Here is a 24,000-nt window from a genome sequence, read left to right on the forward strand (position 1 = left end):
CGGAGGTCTGCGCTCTCCGAGTGCTTCTAGTTTATTTATTTGGTCACTGAGTCCCTTCATATCTTCCAGTTCTATCTCTAAAGGTTTTTTGCATCTCTCTGATCTGCTCCTCCCAGTTTTGCCAACAATTCTTATCACTATTAAGTTAATACACTGTTGCTCCTAAGGTGGAATACAGTATTTTTACCTCTTCTTATGTAATTGTGACATTGTGATTTATTCTTAATAGATAAAGTGTAATCATTGTGTCTGGTCAAAGGTGATTACTGGTGTGTGAATAGGAATAAAAGGAGAAAAGAATGTGTCTGAAAACAAAATTATTCCGACTTTATGGGAAACAGTGAATTTTTAGAACTTGTTGAACTTGACATGTCCCTCTCTTGTCTACAGTAATGTGTTCCAGGGATTTGCTGTGTGTGTTTATCGAATGGCCGACATCAGAGAAGCCTTTAACGGACCCTTTGCTCATAAAGAGGGCCCTGATTACCAGTGGGGGGCCTACGAAGGCAGAGTTCCTTATCCCAGACCAGGCGTGGTGAGTCACTCGTCCTAACTGACACATGAAAGTGGATCTGTGTTTTCAGTCTCCTTTTAAGCCTCGCTACAACAAACAGCATTAACCATCAAAGCATGCGATCTTAATTGAAGTAAAAAAAAAATAACACTCACCCCCTGATGTGTTTGCAACATTGATATCAACTTTCCCATTACAGAAACGGCCTTAAAGACCAGGGTGGCACACATGACATGGGGGTGGTGTCTGACTAAAACACTGGCAGTTACACTATTTTTCCAAACCTTGGCGTCAAATGAACGTCAAATAAATGCTTCAAAGAATATTGTGTTGGAAGGGTAACAAGCTACACTTTACATATATGCCATTTAATCACCAAAAACACATTACACAACCCATTTTATCAGCTGTTAAAATACAACTTTAATAGACTCTTAGCTAATTCAGTCTGAGTTTGTCTCAGTCTATTAACCCTTAAAGAACTACAATTATTTTAGTGGCAAGTGAATTCTATTGTACATTTAACCTTTCCTAAGTGATTTATCACCATTCATTGTAATATCGTTAGCCTCATAGTGTAATTTACATATAGAATAAGTCATACACTATATGGACAAAAGTATTGGGACACGTTGAATTCAGGCGTTTCTTTTCTAACAGAGGTCTGGTATACAAAACAATAATGACAAATGACATAATATAGTTTTATATTGTGTTAAATATTATTGTAATATATTGGTTAGTTTGGTTTAAATTGTTATCTTTGCTTCCAAAATGCCCCAAATTTCTCTCAACATTGATTTTATTGTTTTTTGTTTTTTTAAATCCATGGCTATGATTACTTAAGAAATGATTCAATTTTGGTGATGATTTGGGGGGGGAGGGGGGGTTGATGAAATTTTCAGGAAATGTTGGTACTGGCACAAGGCACAAATGATTACATTTTGGTGGTGATCGGAGGGGGGTGGGGGGACTGATCTGCATTGGCGGAGGTCTGCGCTCTCTGAGTACTTTTCTAGTTTTAAATGTTGTATCTCTAAATTTCTAAAATATTTTTTGTGCTCTGACTGTAAATAATAATTTTCTACCACAACTAACAATCTACAGTACTTTCTTCTCATCTCACTTAGGAAGAAAAATCTCCTATTACACTTAAAAAGGAAATATTGATGTTTATAAACTATATGGACACAAATATTGGAACACATCGTGTCCCCAGTTGGAAGATGTCCTGTTCATGCTGATTTGACATATAAACATCAATATCAATAATCAATATGATATTTATCACAATAAAAAAACTATATTTTGGCATTTGACATTGTTGTGTTGTATCCTGACTCCTGTTAGAAATGAAACACCTGAATTCAACGTGTCCCAGTACTTTTGTCCATATAATATAGGACTTAGGCAATTATGCTATGAGGCTAGCAATATTATCCTTTGCATTTTGCATTTTTCAGTGAAAATCTGGTATTTTTCTCATGTTTAACTCACTAACTTTTCAGGTTTTCTTAAAACCTTAGAGTAAATTAAAAAGTTTAATAAGAAACAGATAGAACTGAAGATAAAAGTGACTTTCATCTAAATGTATCATTAACTGGACATAAAAACAAGCATCTACAGCCAGGTCATTTATCAAACTACATGAGTTTTATTGATGAGTCAGTGTTGCAGCCCCTGTTGGAGCGTCTGAACGTCCATATGAGTTTTATCTGATGACCATGAGAAGCTGCATTTTACTGAATTATTTACATGTATTGATAGCATTAGTGGATCAAAGGTTATTAAACATTTTTTAATCAGTAGATGCTTTTGGTTGTGGGTGGATGTTTAGGTCTTTGAAGGTCAACATTCAGAGTAATTACCTCTATAAAACACAGGAGAAGGTGTGAAAACCTTGTTTTGGTGCTAATCTACTCATATCAGTAAATATAACTTGACTATCTGATTAACCCATAAAGACCCAAATATAAACCAAAACCAAAACCATCTACTGATCTGAGATGTTTAAAAACTTTAAAACCACTAATCCAATCAATATGTTGAAATAATTGGTTTGTCGTCTTTTCATGGTCATCAGATATGACCCATTTGGACGTTCAGAGGCTCCGTAGTGAACATGGAAACACCATCATCTTCTACAACATTGATCCACCAGTAAAACCCATGGAGCTGGATCAATGACAGTGGATGGACACACTTGGTTTATGTTCTGTTGTGATAGATTTGACTGAAAAAGTCACATTTTTGTTAAGTTTTCTTTGTTTTTGATATAACAACCCTTCAATGTAATCCCATCATGATGATTTAAGCACATAATCAGTAAAGTAGATATAGGAAAATACTTAATTTTCACTGAAAAAATGCAGAATATAGAGGCTAATATTATGATATGTGGTGATAAATCACTTAAGGAAGGTTAAACAGAGAGAAAAATTCATATGGGAACTGCCAGAAAAGTAGCACTGGGTCTTTATGGATTAAATCTGTTAATTTCTGTCATTTACAATAACAAACAAGTGGTGCCAGACAAAACAAACCCCTCCCTCGCACATATTTCACCCATTATAAGTAAATGGGAAATTCAAAGTCGAATTAAAAATTCATAAAAAAATTTGAACTTTGACCCACTGTTCCCAAAATGTAATGAGATCTATTCTGGGTCACTGTCAGGCTATAAAGTCAATTTGATGTGAATTCAACCAATAGTTTTGCTGCTACAGACATGTGAAATTTCACCCATTGTAAGTAAAGGGGGGAGAGAAAAACATTAAAAAATTTGTAAAAAAAATTTAAACTTTGACCGACTGTTCCCAAAATGTAATGAGATCTATTCTGGTTCACTGGCAATATATAAACCAAATCTGGTATGAATTCAACCAATAGTTTTGCTGCTACAAACATGAAATTTTGCCTATTGTAAGTAAATGGGGGGGGGGGGGGGAATCAAGAAAATTTGTAAAAAAAAATGCAAACTTTGACCTACTGTTCCCAAAATGTAATGAGATCTATTCTGGGTCACTGTCAATCTATAGGGTCAGTTTGGTGTGAATTCAACCAATAGTTTTGCTGCTATAGATATATGCAATTTCGCCCATTATAAGTAAAGGGGAAAAAAAAACATTAAAAAAATTCGTAAAAAATTTAAACTTTGACCTGCTATTCCCAAAATGTAATGAGATCTATTTTGGTTCACTGGCAATCGATAAACCAAATTTGAGATGAATTCAACCAATAGTTTTGCTGCTACAGACATGTGAAATGTCGCCCATTATAAGTAAATGGGAAAAAAAAAGATTAAAAAAAAAATCATAAAAAATTTGAACTTTGACCTACTGTTCCCAAAATGTAATGAGATCTATTCTGGTTCACTGGCAATCTATAAACCAAATATGGTATGAATTCAACCAATAGTTTTGCTGCTAGAGTGTTAACAATCATTTGTTGCTTGTGCCAGTATCAACATTTCATCCAAATCCCTCCATAACTTTTGAGTTATCTTGTTAACAGACAAAGAAACAAACAGACAGACAGACAGACAGACAGACAGACAGACAGACAGACAGGCAGGCAGAGGTAGCAAACAAACTGAACCAAAAAACAATACCCCTTAATAATACCAAATATTAGACTATAATGGCTTTTCTGTTCAAGCCTTACATATAAACGAAGTGTGTTTCATTCACCTTTAATAAAATGTACAATTTAAATTCGATTCCAGTGAAGGTTTCCATGTCAGTACAGTGCCGCTGTGCAGCTGTGGCGGCTGAATACAACACAGACCCTTCTGCTGGTTTACGTCCGGCGTCTCAGCGGAGCTCTGTCATGTTCTCGCAACCAAATCACTGTAATTCAGACTTTCTTTACACACAAACACCCACACAAGCAGGCAACACAAAAAAAGATTCCAGCTCATTACCAGTGTCAAGGGGAGCGTATGGAGGCAGAAGAAATATGAATAATGCGACAGCAGAACAGACACCTCTGCGGTTTCACTCGGCTGGTGCTCTGATTAACAGGAATGTCTTGGCACAATAATGAGAGTAAGCGAGAAAGGGAAGAGGAAATGGAAGGAAAGAGGGAAAAGGTGATGACTCAGTAGGCTGATGAAGAGGCACAGATGAAAAGAGAGGAAGGACAAAGGGAGGGAAAAGATTAGAGAGAAATACAGTCCAATTCATGAGCCAATTGATTGTTTTTTTTTTAAGGGTTGAATGATTAATCAAAAACTCATATAACAGAGAAAAAAAAAAGTGATTTCTGTTCCCATTGAACGTTTAAGCCCCTTTGATATTTCATCATAGATTTAAACCTAATACTGTGTAACATCCATCACGTCCCACCTGTCAAAATAAAACTTTAATCTTAAGTTTTGAGAGACATTCGGCGGATTTATCCTCCTTAAATATTTGTCTTGGATCCCAATATCACTGCGTTTAGTTTAACTTTATGTCGGAAATCATTTTATATTAGATTTTTAAAAAAATCTGATGGACTTTAGAGTTTTAGCTCTAATACTACCTGGGTCTTTATTTAAAAGTATAAATCATCCATATTTTGGGATTCTACCAGACAATTCCCAGCTTTAATCATCCGTATTCAGCACATTATTCTCCTGGGTCATCCTCTTGGATTAGGGTTTGATTATTTTTTGACATGAGGATCACTTTAATGGCGTATTTTAAGCAAACCATATGGTGTAATAATGTCAACTTCAGATTAAAGACTTGTAATCACAAATGTTTTAGTTCAATGTCATTCAATAAAACACGCCCAGAGTCATTTTTCCAGTCAGTCATGTTGCATCATTACAACAATGAGCATTTTTATAAGTTTTCGCAGGCACCTAATGGGAAGTAATGTGTTTTCTTAATATGAATTGTTTGTTTTTAGGAGGATTTAGGGATTTAAACCTGATCTTATCTTCTCCACTGCTGAACCTGTCAATATAGATTACATAGATGTAAAGCTATAGATAGGAGTTCAGTTTCTAGGCAGTACCCAGCAAACAAAACCAAACTTACACACAAGGCGTACTTCTTCTATGTACACACCCACGTACATGATGATAATGGAAGCTAGTAAGTATCTGCCAAATGCACTCACCTCTTCTCCCTCTCATTAATTCTCACTTGGCTCTCGGCTCTGGATCGAAAGCCGATGACCTGCTGCAGCAAAGTCAGGATGAGTTGAGGACAGACTTTGGAGGTTTTCCAGTTTACATTTTAACTCGCTGTGCAAACACATGAGTTTAGGGAACAGGTGAAAGACAAATGGAAGCACCACGAGCTGCACAAGTATATATGTGAAGCAGTATGGGCAGTTTAAGCCTGTATCGGGCAAGTGACTGTTTTTGGTAATTTCTGCACACATTAAAAGACAGTGACAGCAACAGTTACAGTGAGTCAACAATGTCAGGTCCAATGTGGTCAACAGGGTCTGTAAGGTCCACCTCCATATGAACAGTGAGTGTACCTGCTTTAGAAGTAATTGTACTAATGTAAGGAATGATAAAGGGATGATGTGTACGCTGATAGCACTTATGTTGTAATGTTCTAAAAGTGATGTTCTAATGTTTTAAAATGCGTGTTCCTTTCACCTTATAAGTGTTTTTCTTCTATTTTTTATATATCCTTTTTTGCCACTTATGGGTAAGGAACCAAATGTACCACATTTGACCTTGATTTTCTACATCATTATTATTATTATTATTATTATTATTATTATTATTATTATTATTATTATTATTATTATTATTATTATTATTATTATTATTTACATACTTATATTACTTGTATATCATTGTTATGACTACTATTACTATTATGATTTTTCCCTATATTAAAACTTTATTCTGTGATTTATTCTGTGTATAATAATATATATTACAATACTATAACATAACAACATACTTAATATTCACACTACTTTGACACTTGTCTCTCATAGTACTTTTATTCTATGATTATTAAACTATATATATATATATATATATATATATATATATATATACATATTGTGCATACTATAACATAATAACCTACTTATTATTATTATTATTATTATTATTATTATTATTATTATTATTATTATTATTATTATTATTATTATTATTATTACTTCTTTGCTACTTGTTTTTACTAGTACTTTTCAGTGTGCATTTGCAATTTTTTCACTACTTAAAAAAAAAAAAAAAAAAAAAAATATATATATATATATATATATATATATATATATATATATATATATATATATATTTTTTTTTTTTTTTTTTTTTTTTTTTTTTAAGTTATTGCATAACCTTAATCCACTGAGGGTTCTTCCCAATGGATCAGTAAAGTTTATATCTAATCTAATCTAATCTAATCTACATGACAATAAAGGTTTTTGAAAAATTTCACAAAAGTAATAAAGTCTTATGTCCTCCAATGACACATTATGTTTGAAATTTTGATTTTCAGAATATATATAAGTGCCCTATAAAGGGTTAATGTACATAATAATGTCCCTTCTCTTCCAAATAGAAAGTTCAATGATAGTTTATAAAATAAAAAAAGTACTTTAATGAGTTTGCCCACACCCACATATTTATTACTGGAAACATTTTTTTACACGCTGAGTCACAGTTCATGGGTGACCTATCGCACTGTTTCAAAGCTGCAGGTCATAGAGGAGAGCTGGCATCTGTTTCCACATTCTGTGTAAAAAGTGAAATATATTCCATTTGCATGAATTAGTCGACTATTACAAACTGATAATTTGTGCATATTTCAGGTTCACCTTCCTGCACAGGTCAGATCCCTCTCTGAAATTGAATCCAGACCATTGCAGAACAGTTGTGTGGATCACTTACTGTTGTGATAAGTCGGAGGAACAATATTTTTACCATATGGAAGTCTGGAATAGAAATATAGAGGAGATTTATCTAGGACATTTATAGAAATACCTCAGCTTATCTGCAGCATTATAAGATGATCAAATGTTCCAAATATTCTCATAAGATTCTCAATTAATTCTTAGGCTTTTTTTTTCTCTGAGAAATAATATATGATGTTTGGCAAAGATGTCAGTCTCAAGACTTTGACATATGCTTCTACTTTATCCAGTCAATGCTGCGAAATTCCTTGTGAGTCTCTGGTTTTCTTATTTTTACGCATTTACATGAGCAAAAATATGGATCAATATTTAAACAAGTAACTCTGTTTTATTCGTTACACTATCCTTTTGTTATTGTTAAGTTAGAGCAGGGTTAGAGTCTTGTGAATCCAGTCGTGTAATTCTGGCTGTTCATTGAGCTGTAATGCATTAAATAAGACACTGAATGCTCTTTATAATTATTACAGGAGGAGGAGGACATGTCTGCTGATCCGTATTAAAGTGACAAATCTGTTTTCAGTGGAGATCCAGACAAACAACTAGAGGTTTTGGCCACCATCAGTAGTTTTTAATATTTAAAAACAGTTGGAGCGAAGAGAAAAATGTACATGCATGTGCAAAGTTTTTGGCAGATTTTCAGAGAGCTACTGATCTGAATCACGAGTCATATGGTTTGTGTAAAAAATGCATTTATTTGGACAGTATTCATTTCTCTTAATTGTTAAAATAATACTTGGCGAAAAACCGGCGCATTAATTTTCTCCTAACAAAACACAAATGGGAGTATTTCTAACGAATAATGAATATAACTCTAGATATGTGGAGGACATAATTGTAATCCAAATGTTTTCATGAACAATAAATATTCTGTTTTTCCCAAGAGATTTTTTTATTTTTGTAAAAGCAGATTCCAAGTATAGTAGAAGGCCATGACATAATGACCAACCAATCTAGATGTAGTTCAGTTCTTTCCTTCTCCACACATTTATTCATCATTCTGTCTTTTTTTTTTTTTTTTTTTTTTTTTTTTTTTTTTACAGTGTCCCAGTAAAATCACAAACCAGCCTGGTAGAGAGTTCGCCAGTACAAAAGACTTCCCGGACTCAGTGCTGCATTTTGCTCGTAGCCACCCGTTGATGTGGCGTTCAGTGTATCCTGCTCTGCGTCAGCCGATGCTGGTCAAGGCCAACGTCCCCTACAGGCTCAAACAGATCGTGGTGGACCGGGTCGAGGCGGAGGACGGACAATACGACGTCATGTTCATTGGCACAGGTCAGTGTTTTAACAGTTAACCCATTATATCATTCTGCAGGAAATTAGGTCTCTGCATTTTACCCTTCATAACATACATACACTACCTAGCATTAGCATTAGCAACTAGCATCAGCCCATAAATGTTAAAGGTTGATACACTTTATTATCTCCATAGAAAAATTTGGTCTGCATTTTACCCATTGTTACATATATTCACTATCTAGCATTAGCATTAGCAACTAGCATCACCCCATAAAGGTTAAAGGTTAATACGCTTTATTATCTCCATAGAGAAATTTAGTTTCTGTATTTTACCCATCATAACATACACTATCAAGCATTAGCATTAGCAATTAGCATCAGCATATAAAGATTAAAGGTACATTCGCTTTACTATCCCCATAGGGAAGTTCAGTTTCTGTGTTTTACCCATCCTAATAAACACACTATACCTAAGTACTAGCATTAGCAACTAGCATCATCACATAAAGATTAAAGGTTAAATTGCTATATTATCTCCATAGGAAAATTTGATTTCTGCATTTTACCCATTGTAACATACACATATTACCTAGCAATAGCATTAGCAACTAGCATCAGTGCATACAGGTTAAAGGTTAATTTACTTTATTATCTCCATAGGGAAATTTGGTCTGTGCACTTGACCCATTGTAACACACACACACATAGTACATAGCATTAGCAATTAGCATCAGTGTATAAAGGTTAAACATAAATTCACTTTATTATCCTTGTAGATAAATGTGGTCTCTTTATTTTATCCATCTTAATACACACACACACACACACACACACACACACACATACACACACACACATACACACACACAGCACTAACAACAGCTACTAAAGGTTAAAGGTTAACTTCATTATACTTTTAGGGAAATTCAATGTCTGCATTTTACCTGTCCTAACACACACACACACACACACACACACACACACATACACACAGTACCTAGCATTAGCAGCTAGCATTAGAATATAGTGTGTCAGTCAGTGCCTTTATAAATTAATATTTTACTCAAAAACTGTTTTTACAATTTTTATAATTCTATTTCCTTTACCCTGTATTCAGACAATACAAATCACATGAGCAGCTTGATTAGCATCCCACGATGCACTGAGCCCTGTTGAAGACTCTGTATGGTTGAAATGGTAATAAAGTAAAAATGGACTTTTGTATCTCAGTACCTCAGACTTGTATTTTTGGACAATGATTATCAGTTTATGTGTTTATTCATATTTCTACAAGTCTAGTATTGCCCTTTAACTGGTAGTATTACTTCCTTTTTGAGTGAAAAGCATCATTTTGGGGAATAATTAAATTAAACACTAAGGAGAAACTGGATACTTTTACACCAAGTACAAACTATTTTTTTCTAATTTTCTTTTGTTTTAAGAAGCCAGAATTGCATAGTCATTCCGTTACTTTTTGTTTCTGTAAATGTGGTCATTAACATTGACAAAGAACATTGTTTAGCTTACATTTGTTGTTATTACTATTAATGCATATCATAACAATAATTTTAGACAATATTCATGATGATAAAAGTAAAAAAAAAAAAAAAATAGAAATACAGGGCACACAGATAGTACTCACCTATAACTCATGACATAGACGAGGAAGTCCACCCTTCATTTCCTGTAGGTTCACATTAACATTAAACTTTTAAAGCTTTAAAATCTGTATCTGCTTCTGTTTCAGACGTTGGTACAGTACTGAAAGTCATCGCCCTTCACAGTGGAAACAGCCTGGAGACTGAAGAGGTCACACTGGAGGAGCTACAAGTCTTTAAAGTATGTTTTTACTGAGTTTCTGGAGTTATCGTGTCTGTGCAGTTCATCTTTTTTATTATAGGAGCTGCCACTCAGCATTAGATATGACATGTATTTTAATGCGTTTCATAAATCCTCTTGAAATGATGAAGACAACTGGATATGAAATGGAATGCAGTATCTAAAACTTCTTTCTTATCTCTTTTGACTTCTCTTATTACATTTTTTTTGTCAATTTTAAACTATTTAAATTTTTCCAGGTGCCAACTCCAATAACTTCAATGGACATATCAGTCAAAAGGGTGAGTTTAATCATCTTTATTAATGGAATCTGCTTTTCGTTGATCACCTCCTTATGGCTGTTTCTTCTGTCATGTCTTTGAACAGCAAGCCCTGTATGTGGGCTCCCCAGCAGGCGTGGCCCTGGTGAAGCTGCATCGCTGTGAGACTTATGGAAAGGCCTGCGCTGAATGCTGCCTCGCCAGAGACCCGTACTGCGCCTGGGATGGGTCGTCATGTGCGCGCTTTGTTCCGAACAGCAAACGACGATACCGCAGACAGGATATCAGACACGGCAACCCTGTTCTGCAGTGTGTGGATCAAAATATGGGCGGTAAGTGTCAAAGTTACTCTCATAAGTGAAAACTAAATGATGTAAGAGAGGGTTTAATTTAAAATGATTGCATGTTTTCATCTTTGGAAGTTTTATTGTCTACATAATCCTATTAAATTGGATGAAATGATATGTAATGTAATAGAAATCAATCTTTTATGCCCTTTAACTTCATTTCCCTGAATCATTTCAAAAGCTGAATTACACACATTTATGTAGACCAAAAACCCTTCCCTGTTGACGCATACTGTCATGTACAATTTTCTGGTTAACGACACAAACACACACAGTAACACACACCTTTAACAGCTGTGTTTTTTGGATGGACTTTTAATCATGTTGATATTTTGTTGATTTTTTGTTTTTAATTCTAGATTACTTTTTGTCATATATATATATATAAAATCATAAATATATAAATAAGTAAATGTATACAGGGTGGGGAAGCAAAATTTACAATGAACATTTAGTTGTTTTTTCTCACCAGGCACTACGTCAATTGTTTTGGAACCAAACATATATTGATGTCATAATCATACCTAACATTATTATCCATACCTTTTCAGAAACTTTTGCCCATATGAGTAATCAGGAAAGCAAACGTCAAAGAGTGTGTGATTTGCTGAATGCACTCGTCACACCAAAGGAGATTTCAAAAATAGTTGGAGTGTCCATAAAGACTGTTTATAATGTAAAGAAGAGAATGACTATGAGCAAAACTATTACGAGAAAGTCTGGAAGATACTATTAAAGAAGAATGGGAGAAGTTGTCACCCAAATATTTGAGGAACACTTGCGCAAGTTTCAGGAAGCGTGTGAAGGCAGTTATTGAGAAAGAAGGAGGACACATAGAATAAAAACATTTTCTATTATGTAAATTTTCTTGTGGCAAATAAATTCTCATGACTTTCAATAAACTAACTGGTCATACACTGTCTTTCAATCCCTGCCCCAAAATATTGTAAATTTTGCTTCCCCACCCTGTACATTTAAAAATGCATGCATAATTGAGGAAAATAAATAAATAAGTATTAAAATATTGTAATAAAAACATAAAACATAAGCTTTTAATTATTTATTTATTCATTTATGTATTTATTTGTGCATTTAGTTATTTTTTCAAGAATTTATTTAGTTATTTATACATTTATTTCAGCATTTATTTATTCATTCATTCATTCATTCATTTATTTATTTCTAATTAAGTCATTTTTTTGTCCCTCATATATGCCCTCCTCAAATTTACTACCCTCTTGTTACCTTTATGGCAAAAATGTACAACCAGACATTTAACAATTTTTGTTGAAGTTGGTGGAATACAGTAAAAATGTCAAATATCCCTAATTTTCTTCAAAATTAAATGTAGACATTAGAGAATGTACGGCTATATAGTGTAATGGCAGTGAGATTTAAAAAATGTGATTATAATGGATGTCAATGGGAAGAAAATGAGAAAAATGTACAAAAATGCCTGAGGAGGACCTAAGGGTTAACAGGACATAGTTTCCACATTACATGAATGACCTAAAATGATCTTTTATTGTATATTTTAACTCCTGCGAGTCTTAATATGTTTCATGCTGAACAGTTCCACTAAAAAGTGCATCCAGGACACTGCAGATACTTCATTAGTTCTTACATTGTCAGACAAAGCTAAACTGTTGAGCTGTAAAGTGGAGGAAGTCCACTCTTCTGTGTATACTGTACATGAGACGACACTGAGGAAACAGATGTTATTGGACATGAGTCATCCTGTGTTTGAGAGAAGATCGTATGTGTGTTTGTGTTGTTGAAGTGACTCTGAGGATGAAAGAAGAAGAGTGTTTATGTGAGGCGTCAGATGGATTTGCATCTGTCTGTTTCAGTCGACCAAACTGTGTCAGACACATGTTGTATATATTTGAGCAGAAATATACATTAACACATCTGTTTATACGATGAATGTCTGGCCCCTTCCTCAGCTCCCCTGCTCTTGTTTCTGTTGTCACTGTTGATAAAAGAACAGATAATCTAGTGCAAGGGTGTCAAACGTATGGTTTGCGGGCCAAAAACGGCACACCGAAGAGTCTGATCCGGCCTGTGTGCAGTTGTGAAAAAATGTGTGAAAAATACATTGAATATACAGTGGTGTGCAAAAATATTAGAACACTTGTCAAATCTTAAGAAACTGGTGGTTTATTTGTTCCCAGAGCCTGAATTTCACTTTTTTGCCATTGCAAAAGGTAAAGGCAGAGGTACTGAGAATATTTCACCTACAAATGTATCAGTCCAGTCCTTTTTTTTACATTTTACTCTAATATTTAGTGTGCCCCCCCCCCCACCCCACCCCTTTGCAACAATCACAGCAGCACATCTGTCTGGCATTGTGTCGATGTATTTTCTGAGTGTTTCAACCCCAATGTCATTCCACGCTCTCAGAAGCTCATTCTAGAGCATTTCCTTAGTTTCCTCAGATTGTTGGCAAGGGGGACCACACTAAATATTAGAGTAAAATGTAAAAAAAAAAAAAAAAAAAATTGGACTGGACCGATACATTTGTAGGTGAAATATTCTCAGTACATTTGCCTTTACCTTTTGCAATGGCAAAAAAGTGAAATTCAGGCTCTGGGAACAAATAAACCACCAGTTTCTAAAGATTTTACAAGTGTTCTAATATTTCTGCATACCATTGTATTACCAATCAATGGTGTCAAAATTATTATAGTTTAGGTTCCACATACAGACCAGCAGGATCTAAAGTGGGTCAGACCAGTCAAACATTAACATTATAACCTATAAATAATGAATTTTTTTCTTTTTTTAGTGTAAAAAAAAAAGTCAGATTACTTGAAACTGTACATTTACACACTATCCTTTCACAAAAAAATGTGAATAACCTGAAATGTTTAAAGACAAGTTGTTTGAATGTAATTATTGCTGGTCTTTACCACTTGGACACCACCAGGAATGTACTTTATTTCTATTTTTCACACATATTTTGGTTCTATAATGTAAATACTGTCAAATGAGTTAATTCTAATTTGGTATAGGCCGATTTTGGTCATTGTTCTGGCTTGAACTCAAAGGACAGGAGTGAGTATTTAAAACGTTATTATGTTAAGTTATTTGATGATGAGAATGGGGGTTGTATTGAATAAGTTTTCTTCTTCCCATTCCTTTTTGACTGTAGATGAATGATTTTGGAATTTTGAATTTGCATATATTACAAAAATTGCTTGAAATAAACAAATGAATGAATGAATGAACAAGTGCAATTCTACCAATATTCTGCCTGTTACTAAATGTTTTGTGTATTTGTAGATCCACTGTGATCTGTAAGATGTAATATATATCTGTAAATGATAAACTGAGGCATAATTCTGCTAAAATTGTATTTATTTTTCGTATAAAATTTCAGGTTCATATTATTTAATTTCTTTTAAAGGGCAATTTTGTAAATATTGATATTTTCATTACTTTTTTATACTCTAAAACATACAGAAAACTTTGGAGTTGACATTATTTATAGGTTATTATGTTATTATTTTACTGTTCCGGCCCACTTGAGATCATGTTAAGCTGAATTTGGTCCTTGAACTAAAACAAGTTTGACACCTCTGATCTAGTAGAACCAAGTCTTGTATTTATTTTACATGTTAAATTAGTATTTTTTGTCCCAAACTGTCCAAATTATTATAAAGAGCTTTGCCTTTTTGCTGTCAGTGATCCTCGAAAACATGTTGAAACAAAGTGATGGAAAGATAAAATGTAAGACAGATGACGACAGATGAGTTCAAACCTACTATCAGCGATCATCTGCAAAACAAACACAGACAAGAGACAAATGAAGAAGGATGATGATGAGGAAGGGATGACGGAAGAGTGTGAATAGAGGCAACAAAGAGAAAAAAACATGAGGCTGTGGAGTATGTGTTCACGTATTAGATGCATGTTTGCTCACCTGAGTCAGGTATGGGGTCAGGGTGATGAAAGGGTTCTGCTTCAGACTCTGGATGAACCCACGCTCTAAAAGGTTTCTTTGTGCAAAAGTGTAAAGCTGTTGTTAAAGTCAAATTCCCAGAAGTAAATGTTTTCTTTCGCTTGCACTAAGACTTTATCCTGTGGTCGGAGCCTCACTGTTCATTCACATGTGAGGTTTCTTTACTTGTTCTTATTGTTTTCTGAGGTATTTGACTTTTTTAACTGTTTATTTTTATTTACATGAAGTTGACAGTTCTTTGTGCTGGTGAACTCTCTGCCAGGCCGGTTTGTGATTTTCCTGGAAAACTGTTAAAAAAGACAGAATGATGAATAAATGTGTGGAGAAAGAAAGAACTGAAATACGTCTCAAGTGGTTGGTCATGATGTCATAGTCCCCTACCACATTTGGGATCTGTTTTTACAAAAATTACAAAACATCTCTTGGGGAAAAACAGAGTATTTATTGTTCACAAAAACATTTGGATTACAATTATGTGCTCCACATATCCAGAGTTCTATTCATTACTTGTTAGAAATACTCCCATTTGTGTTTAGTTGAGAGAAAATTAATGTACCGGTTCTTGGCCAATGTTCATTATTGGTTAAAAATGTGTTTATAACTCATATCAAATAAGAATGTGACAAACCTGATCTGGATTGTGTGCATTTTGTTTATATTACCTCAACAATTTTCCCTATTTTTTATTTAGAAGGCATATTTGTGGGATTAGAGAGTCTAAAAAAATTATATGAACTATTTTAAGATCTAAATAAACATTTCATATACATACAGGAGGACAATATGAAAAAATGCACAAAAAAAAAAGGGGGGTTTGTTTTAAATATCTATAACAACCCATGAAAAATTACAGTTGCGGCAAAAGGTTGGGGAATAACACAATTAGAATTAGATACTATAAATTATATATCATTCCCAAAACTCTTGGCCAGGACTGTAATTTTGCATAGGTTATCATAAATATAAAAAAAAAACAGTTTTTTATGCATAATTTTGGCATTTAAATGATCATGTGTGTCTTTAATCAGTTATTTTCTCCTTTATAAAACTGCTAAATGGTGTCAGGCATCATTTACATTGATTTGATTGATTTGATTAATTGTTTATTTCAAATATCAACATTTAAAACCAATAAAAGAAGAAAAATCTATATAAAAAAAGAAAACATATTCAAAAAGGAGCAGGATGAAGCTCAACTTATACACTCCTGCCCCCAGTAAGATATTTGATAAGATATTCTTAGATTGTCACCACAGTGATGGTGCATTCACTGACCAGGTTTAGACAAAAGGATTTGTGTCCATCTTGTCAAACATCATGACCAATGTGATATGATCATGCTTTAATAATACGATCTTGTTGCCATAGTAATCATATTTTCTCATATGTTGGAAAGTTGACATGTCTGATGTTGTTTTCATTTGTTTTTAAGTGGTCGTTCACATTTTTCTTCTATTTAACAACATTTCATCGTCTTTCTTTGAACCAGAAGACATCGATTTGACAGAGGACAAGGTGGTTTACGGGACGGAGAACAACAGCACTTTCCTGGAGTGCGTCCCTCGCTCTCCACAAGCTACCGTCACTTGGCTCGTCCAACGCGATGACCGCAAAGAAGAGGTAAACGCTCGTCAGATCAACCTACCCTTCTCTACTGAAGGAGAAAGGAAGGTGGAGGGCATATGAGGGGAAGAATGAAACTCCTGGCAAACAGTGGCTTGAAAAACAGCCGTTAAATGTGAGATTCATGTGTGAATTTGGCACGTGGTCGACACATTTGACAGCATTTTGACATATGGTTGAAATTAAGATGTTATATTTCAAAGGAAAAGGCAAAACTGCTCTTTCTCTTGGATAAACAGTGAATTCTTTGCAAACCCCGACCACATGCCATTGAAGGCTTAATTGTCGCTCAATGTCTCGTATCCACTACTGTGACTTAAACACAGCTTTGCAAAGCGCTATTTAGAAAATTATGTCGCCCTGCGTGCCCACACCCAGAGTCATTTTTCATCCGTTGGAGGTTATGTTTCTCCAAGTTTAACGGAGTGCCTCGGTCAGCCATGCGAGTATTAAAGCATTACCAGTCCTCTCTGTTTCCCTGCAAATAAACATTTGGCTGCCACTCTTCCAGCTGAAACGTCTACCGTGTTTGTGTTGGCACAGAAATCCAGCAAAGGTGGAATAGAAACGAACGGGAGGCGACAGGTTGGTGGAGAACGGAGGAAGCGTTAAAGTGAAATGAGGAGGCAAAAGAGGGTTGGGCTGTGAAGAGAAGAAAGTGAAGGATGGAAAGGAACGGAGTCGCAGTAAAAGAGTCCAAACTAACAGTCTGGGTTTCATGGTACAGTCTGACTGCTGCCGTTCAAGCTGAAAAAACAATACAAACAGCCTCTGTTCTCGTTTCTTTGCTAAAAACATAAACTAGATTGCACGTCCAATTCTTCTTCCAGCCAAAATGTGTTAACTGGAGAGGAATAAAAATTGGAATGTCTGCATTTATATGCTTTTGCTTTATTTTCTCCTGCCTCCCAATCGTCCATTTTGAGCTTTATGTGTGAATAATGATGTGATGTTGCTGTTATATTTTTTTTTATGAAGCACAATAAGTGGATACACAACCAAAACTTTTGTTTGAATTTATAAGATGTTTTAGTCTCCAACACTGTTTTCTATTGAACTCTTTGAATTAAAGCTTTTATTGGGAGTTAAAGCCAATGATCAGATGGCGGACTAGTTGGAAAGTAGTAGTAAATAGTAAGAAAGTAAAAGTAATAATAATAATAATAATAATAATAATAATAATAATAATAATAATAATGATGATGAAGATGATGATAATAATAATAATAATAATAATAATAATAATAATAATAATAATAATAATAATAATAATGGATTAAATTTCTATAGTGCTTTGCACCCAAAGCGCTTTACCTTATTGCTCCATTTTTCCATTCCCTCTCACATTCTCACTCTGATGGTGGTAAACTACGTACGTCCTGGGGCACGGTAATGGAAGCGTAGCATCAATTCACGCCAAATGACCCCTCCCACCACCACCGAACATTCATACCCATTTATACACCCGTGTGAGTGACACAACGGCACATGAGTAGGACAGAGCGGGATTTGAACCGCCAACCCTTCAGTTACTGGATGACCTCCTGAGCCATAATACTTCACCACTGTACTTAAGTATGTTTTGGGAGATTTTGTACTTTACTGAGTTTTTTTTTTCTGTTTACTTTCACTTTTACTTCACCACATTTCCAAACTCAATTGCGTACTTCTACTCCAACACATTTGTAATGCACAGTATTGTTACAACAAATAAATTAAAGGAAATTTGCTGTTTTCACCGCTGAGATTACCAGTGACTGCAACAAAGGCAGGAAGCTTATTCTTTCATTGGGCCTAATCGCGTTATTTATTTATTTATTTAGAACATGCAAAGAAAAAACATAAAACGAAACAAAGCAAGTTAAGACAAAAACAAAATAACATTTAAATGAACAGAATCTATCTTCAAGTACATACAAGTCTGAATTTTGCATGGTCAAAAAGGAGTAGGAAGAAGTATAAACTTATTTAATCCTATCCCTCAAGTGCTTTTACACCTTTATCACTAACTTAATACAACAATCAACCAATACATTTTTCCTAATTTTAGCATCGAACCATAACAAATACATAAAGCAGTGATTGAATTATACACAACGATATGATCATGGCTGTACATTCATACAAACAGACTCAACAATTCAACAATTTTCTTCAATAACTACAGCGTATTTATCAATGCAACATTATCCATAAACAAACAGGCCTCATTGTCATTATTAAATACTGGACCTCTCAAGAGTCAATTCTTTATATCTTTTTCTAAACTGAATTATGTTTGATATTTCTTTTATCTCCATACACAATTTGTTCCACAGTTTTACTCCACAGATGGTCATAATGAAACTTTTTAACATAGTGCGTACTTTATGAATCTTTAAATTTAATTTTCCCCATAAATCATAGCCTCCCTCTCTTATTCAAATAAAGTATAAATCAAAGAATAACTTACTGCCGGGCAATATTCAAGAAATGTTTTGTAAAATTTTGAACTCCAGGTCAATGAGTAATGATGGTCCACACTTTACCTGTCGCTAATCTGTTGATGTGAGCAGCAGCATAATATTCCAAATTCTGACTGCCTTTGGTTGTTTTTAACATTTACTTGTACTTTTGCTTGCCTTACTTGAATTCGTTTAAGTGTAGATTACTTAAAATACATAAGTACAATAAATACTAGATACGTAAAGACTTAAACTTGAGTAGTATTTCAGTTGGTGACTTGAACTTCTACCAAAGTCATTTTTTGGTACAGTACCTGTACTTCTACTCAAGTGTGACTTTCCAGTATTTTATACAACACTGCTTGTAACTCAACAAAACAGAAAAGTATGGAGAAAACCTACAGGAGAGGTTCAGTTGTTTTCAATTATATTTCAATGTTTCTGTCACATAAATAAATAGCTTGACACTGGATGAGCGCATCATTTAAAGAAGATGTCAGTGTTTTATCTCAGTCATCAGGATCTGGAGAAAATGGATTTGGACTGAACCATAATTCATACCCTGTACCTGACTGTGGTTCGAGCATTTGGGGTTTTCATGAACTTATAAGTTGTAAATCTGTGCATCATAGAGGAATTCAATCTTTTCTGGGAGTCCATAAATTTAGTGGAAATATGGGATGAGAATGGGTTCATCCAAACGTCAGACATAACTGTCAAATGCTTTACTTTTGGAACAGAGTCATGGTCTGGGATTTACTGAAAAATTGGGACATTTTTTATGGTTGTCTTTGGATTAATGAGTTTGAGTCCTTTATTCGATGCATTTGTCATTGTTTTCCCAGAACAGCTTACTTTGTAAATTCAAGAGATTAGAGAAAACATTGGTATTAACTTATATTTGTATATATTTTTATACTTTTATGTCATTACTTTAATGCTTATTTTATATTATTTGAGTGTATTCTGCTGTAACATTACAAATTCCCCTGTTGTGAGAATGATGTCTTATCTTATCTTATCTTATCTTATCTTATCTTATCTTATCTTATCTTATCTTATCTTATCTTACACTAATTGATCATGATGAATGACTACAGCACAAGTTAAACAAAATTGAAATATTCCTTTGTTTTCATTGATAGGATTTAATGGCACTACACATAAAGAGGGGACAGATTTTGGAGAGAATTTTGAAGGAAAGGGTTAATTTTGTGTATTACTCTCCTGTTATGTCATGACAGATGTCCAAAAACTTTTTTTCCACCACTGCAACAGAATAACTAAACATACACTAAACCAAAGCCATGGATGGATGGATGGATGGATGGATGGATGGATGGATGGATGGATGGATGGATGGATGGATGGATGGATGGATGGATGGATAGATAGATAGATAGATAGATAGATAGATAGATAGATAGATAGATAGATAGATAGATAGATAGATAGATAGATAGATAGATAGATAGATAGATAGATAGATAGATAGATAGACAGACAGACAGACAGACAGACAGACAGACAGACAGACAGACAGACAGACAGACAGACAGACAGACAGACAAGAATAAAAAGGATCTGGATAATACCTGTAAAGTGCCAAAATAAAACTGAAAGGTGCAAAAAAGCTGTAATTTTCAGAATGTGAAGGTGTAAAATGACATTTCAGTGCACATAGATCTAAGACCCACGTTCTCCTGTTGACTTCCACAGGTAAAGCTGGATGATCGTGTGATGGCCACAGAGCAGGGCCTCCTGTTTCGTCGTCTCTTCCGCCAGGACGAAGGTGTTTACATCTGCCGCTCCCGCGAGCACGGCTTCACCCAGACTCTGACCCGCCTCACCCTGGAAGTCCTCCATGGCGACACTGTGGATGAACTCATGGCCCGGGACGCCGCCGGCCTTCCTGACGCCTTCAAAGATCGATCCGGGGGAAGCTTCCGGCCGTGGATGCCCTGCAGCGCGTACAGCAGGGGCGTCTCATCGAGCCAAATCGGCCAGTCGCGTACGTGGTTCAAAGATATCATGCAGCTGATCGGCCCGTCCAACCTGCTGCATGTGGAGGAGTACTGCGAGAGGATGTGGTGCAATGACAAGCTGAGGAGAAAACACAAGAGCATGTTGGAGAAGTATCGACAGGCCCAGGACAGCGCCAGGAAGGCTCGAAGCAAGAACTCCGGAGAACGCAACAGGACGCCGCGGGATCTGAGCACATGGGAGGAGTAGAGGCAGAAACACCAGCAGATGAAACAGAAAGAAATAAAAGTAATGGAGAAGAGGGTTGAGGCAGAAGTGAGGGTCAAGACCAGCTGCGACTCCTTGGCTTTGACATTTGGAAAGTTAGAGGAAGAATGAAGACACGTTGTTGAGGGATAACGCTCTAATTTTCAGTAAAAAGACTGACGTGTTTGACAACACAAAAGGAGAAACCGAACAGGCTGTTAAAATGAAAAATGGATGTTTATATGAAGAGGAGGTGGATAATCTTTTAGTTTTGTTGCTATTCAGAAAGATTGAACACTGCTTTACATTACATTCTTCACTGAAAGTTAAACGCCTGTGGAGTCACGCTACTACCAACACATTTGTATCCAGTTTCGCCGTTTGAATGACTCTGAACTGTCTTTTAGTTCATGTCGATATGTACAAAATGTGCAGTAGGAGGTTTTTCTTATAAACACACACATAAATACAGAAATGGGGCATTTACTCGCGGGGACCTGATTACCATATTTCCATTTAAAGGCTTTTCAGACCCATGGTCCACCTACACAGGTGTTCTTTCATTGTGGTGGATTAGACCTCTTCTCAGAACCGTGTGGGCGTTTCTAAATGTGATTGAAAAGGTGCATGTCAGTCCTGAAGCCATGAGGGACATGTAATGAAAAAGATATGAGAAAAGAGGATTTAAGAGGATGTTTTATTGAAGTGAGACATCGCTTTCCTCCTTGAAATCATCTAAAGCGGTGCTGGTTTCTGATCAAAAATGCACAGCTGGAGCGCAGCTGCTCGTATTTTATTTAGTTTTAACAACTCTGAAGCCGGTTGATGCCTCAGAGTTTGCACATAACTGTACTGTCCGATTTATAAGAACACACAGCAGTATCATTATGATGAGTTTTTTAAAGCCTTACACATGGCCAAATACAAGGTGAAGTAGTTATTTGCACGTTTCTGTGTATAGATCCAGTTTGTAAAGGTTTGTAAAAGTGATTCTCTAAATATTCCTCTTCATTTACTGATAATGTACTTCATTATGTAACAGTTCATTATAATTATAGATATCTCTTGTTGGTTTTTAGAGGTAAAAAATTGTAAATATAGTTTGTAACCTGTGTTGTGGACTTATAACATGTGATTTGTGGATGTTAAATTGAAAGATAAGCAGTGGCTCCGCTCTTCCATCAAACAGCATGTATGAGTAGAAATGACAGAAAAAAAAACAAGTTATAAAATAGGTGAGAGTTTTATGTTCCTTTTATTAATCAGATCCATAATAACCACAGATTTACTTCTTTAAATGATGAATAACCACAAATATGGCAAATTACCGTACTTTCCGGACTATAAGCCACACTTGACTAAAAAACCGCACCCACCCCATCTCCAATGTCTCACCATCGATTCATTGATGTCAAGCTTACGTGCAGCAGCTCTATTTCCTTCTTCAACAGCTGGATTGATCGTTAGCCCGGAAAACATAAATTAGCTGCATCATTTTTGAGCCGCAGGTTCACAGCGTGTGGAAAAAAGTAGCGGTTTATAGACTGGAAATTACGGTAATTAAAATCTAAGCATGGAAGTAATATCATATGGAATATCTTTTTTTTTTTTTTTTTTTTTTTTTGGACATTCATTTGGCATCAGCATGTCCAAGTATAACCCCGCCCACTTTCATCCTGAGCAGAAGTCTAATCAGCCTGGAAAGTGAAACCTATCTGTGTGGGTGAGACCTTTTCACAGCAGACATTTCCCCCTCTTTTCCAATCTTCAAGTTGTGGCTCCTTGAATCCTGTGCATGCGTATGTGGCTACAATCATCATGTAGTGTTACCATAGCAACACAGACAAAACTGGGCAGGCGGGCTTTAAGAGGCTACCGCTGTGTTTTGTTACCTGTCAGATGAATGTTCATGTAAAAAAGCAATGTGACATAATTTGTCTTCAGGCGACTGTAGGGATGTCAGATATTTTATTTAACAAAAGTTCAACCATGCATTTAATCATTTTCAATTAATAATTACATTGAAAACATGAATTTACAAAGTTCTGCTCCTGTTATAGTTTCAATAATCCAGATGTGTTTTACATGTCATGGATACGATCATTAAAAACACTTCCATCCTCAACTCTTGATTTATTTCACTGAGACATCCCTCCAGGTCATAATCGAGCCCTGAGGAGTTGAGGAGGTGAAAAATATGAAATTGAAAAGAGCCTTTTTTTGTTCCAGCAGGAAAATCACAGGTTACATTTATCACAATTTTCTGTTCCATTTTAACCCTTTCATGCATGAATTATGAGAACCTTAGTCAGTATATTTTTTTCTTGAGTGTTTTCATTCCTCTTCAGGCATGAAAAAACGCAATTGAATTTTTTTTCTGAACCTATTTTTTGTGGAGTTACACTTAGCTCCACTTAGCTGGACACCATGCGTTTAATGTTTGAAGCAAAGAAACATGTATTTAAAACTCATCATCAGAAGGTGATATACAGGGTGTCCCAAAAAAAAAAATTGACATCATTTGAGATGTCCATATCGGAGGGGCTACATGGTCAGGAGAAATGATACTTAATAGGATTTATTGCTCAAGTATTTTCTTCACACACACCAAACAGTTGGCTTAGGGATCCAGGTTTCCATGCTTGCTCTTCACACTGACTTCTTT

General features: G+C 35.2%; 1 protein-coding gene across 2 annotated transcripts in view; it reads left to right on the top strand.

The window, feature by feature from the left end:
* Positions 1-23,254, top strand: part of sema3bl (sema domain, immunoglobulin domain (Ig), short basic domain, secreted, (semaphorin) 3bl) — a 158,346-nt gene extending 135,092 nt beyond the window's left edge. The window contains exons 10-16 of one of the 2 annotated variants that reach the window (XM_030139526.1): positions 391-535; positions 8,434-8,665; positions 10,377-10,468; positions 10,708-10,749; positions 10,835-11,060; positions 16,529-16,659; positions 20,826-23,254. In XM_030139526.1, the coding sequence (XP_029995386.1) occupies positions 391-535; positions 8,434-8,665; positions 10,377-10,468; positions 10,708-10,749; positions 10,835-11,060; positions 16,529-16,659; positions 20,826-21,338 (1,381 nt within the window). In that variant the 3' untranslated portion in view covers positions 21,339-23,254. The remainder of the gene's footprint in view (positions 1-390; positions 536-8,433; positions 8,666-10,376; positions 10,469-10,707; positions 10,750-10,834; positions 11,061-16,528; positions 16,660-20,825) is intronic. The other variant, XM_030139527.1, reaches the window with a different exon arrangement.
* The last annotated feature ends 746 nt before the right edge of the window (positions 23,255-24,000 follow it).

This window comes from Sphaeramia orbicularis, chromosome 7, assembly GCF_902148855.1.
Source record: "Sphaeramia orbicularis chromosome 7, fSphaOr1.1, whole genome shotgun sequence".
Lineage (NCBI taxonomy): Eukaryota > Metazoa > Chordata > Actinopteri > Kurtiformes > Apogonidae > Sphaeramia > Sphaeramia orbicularis.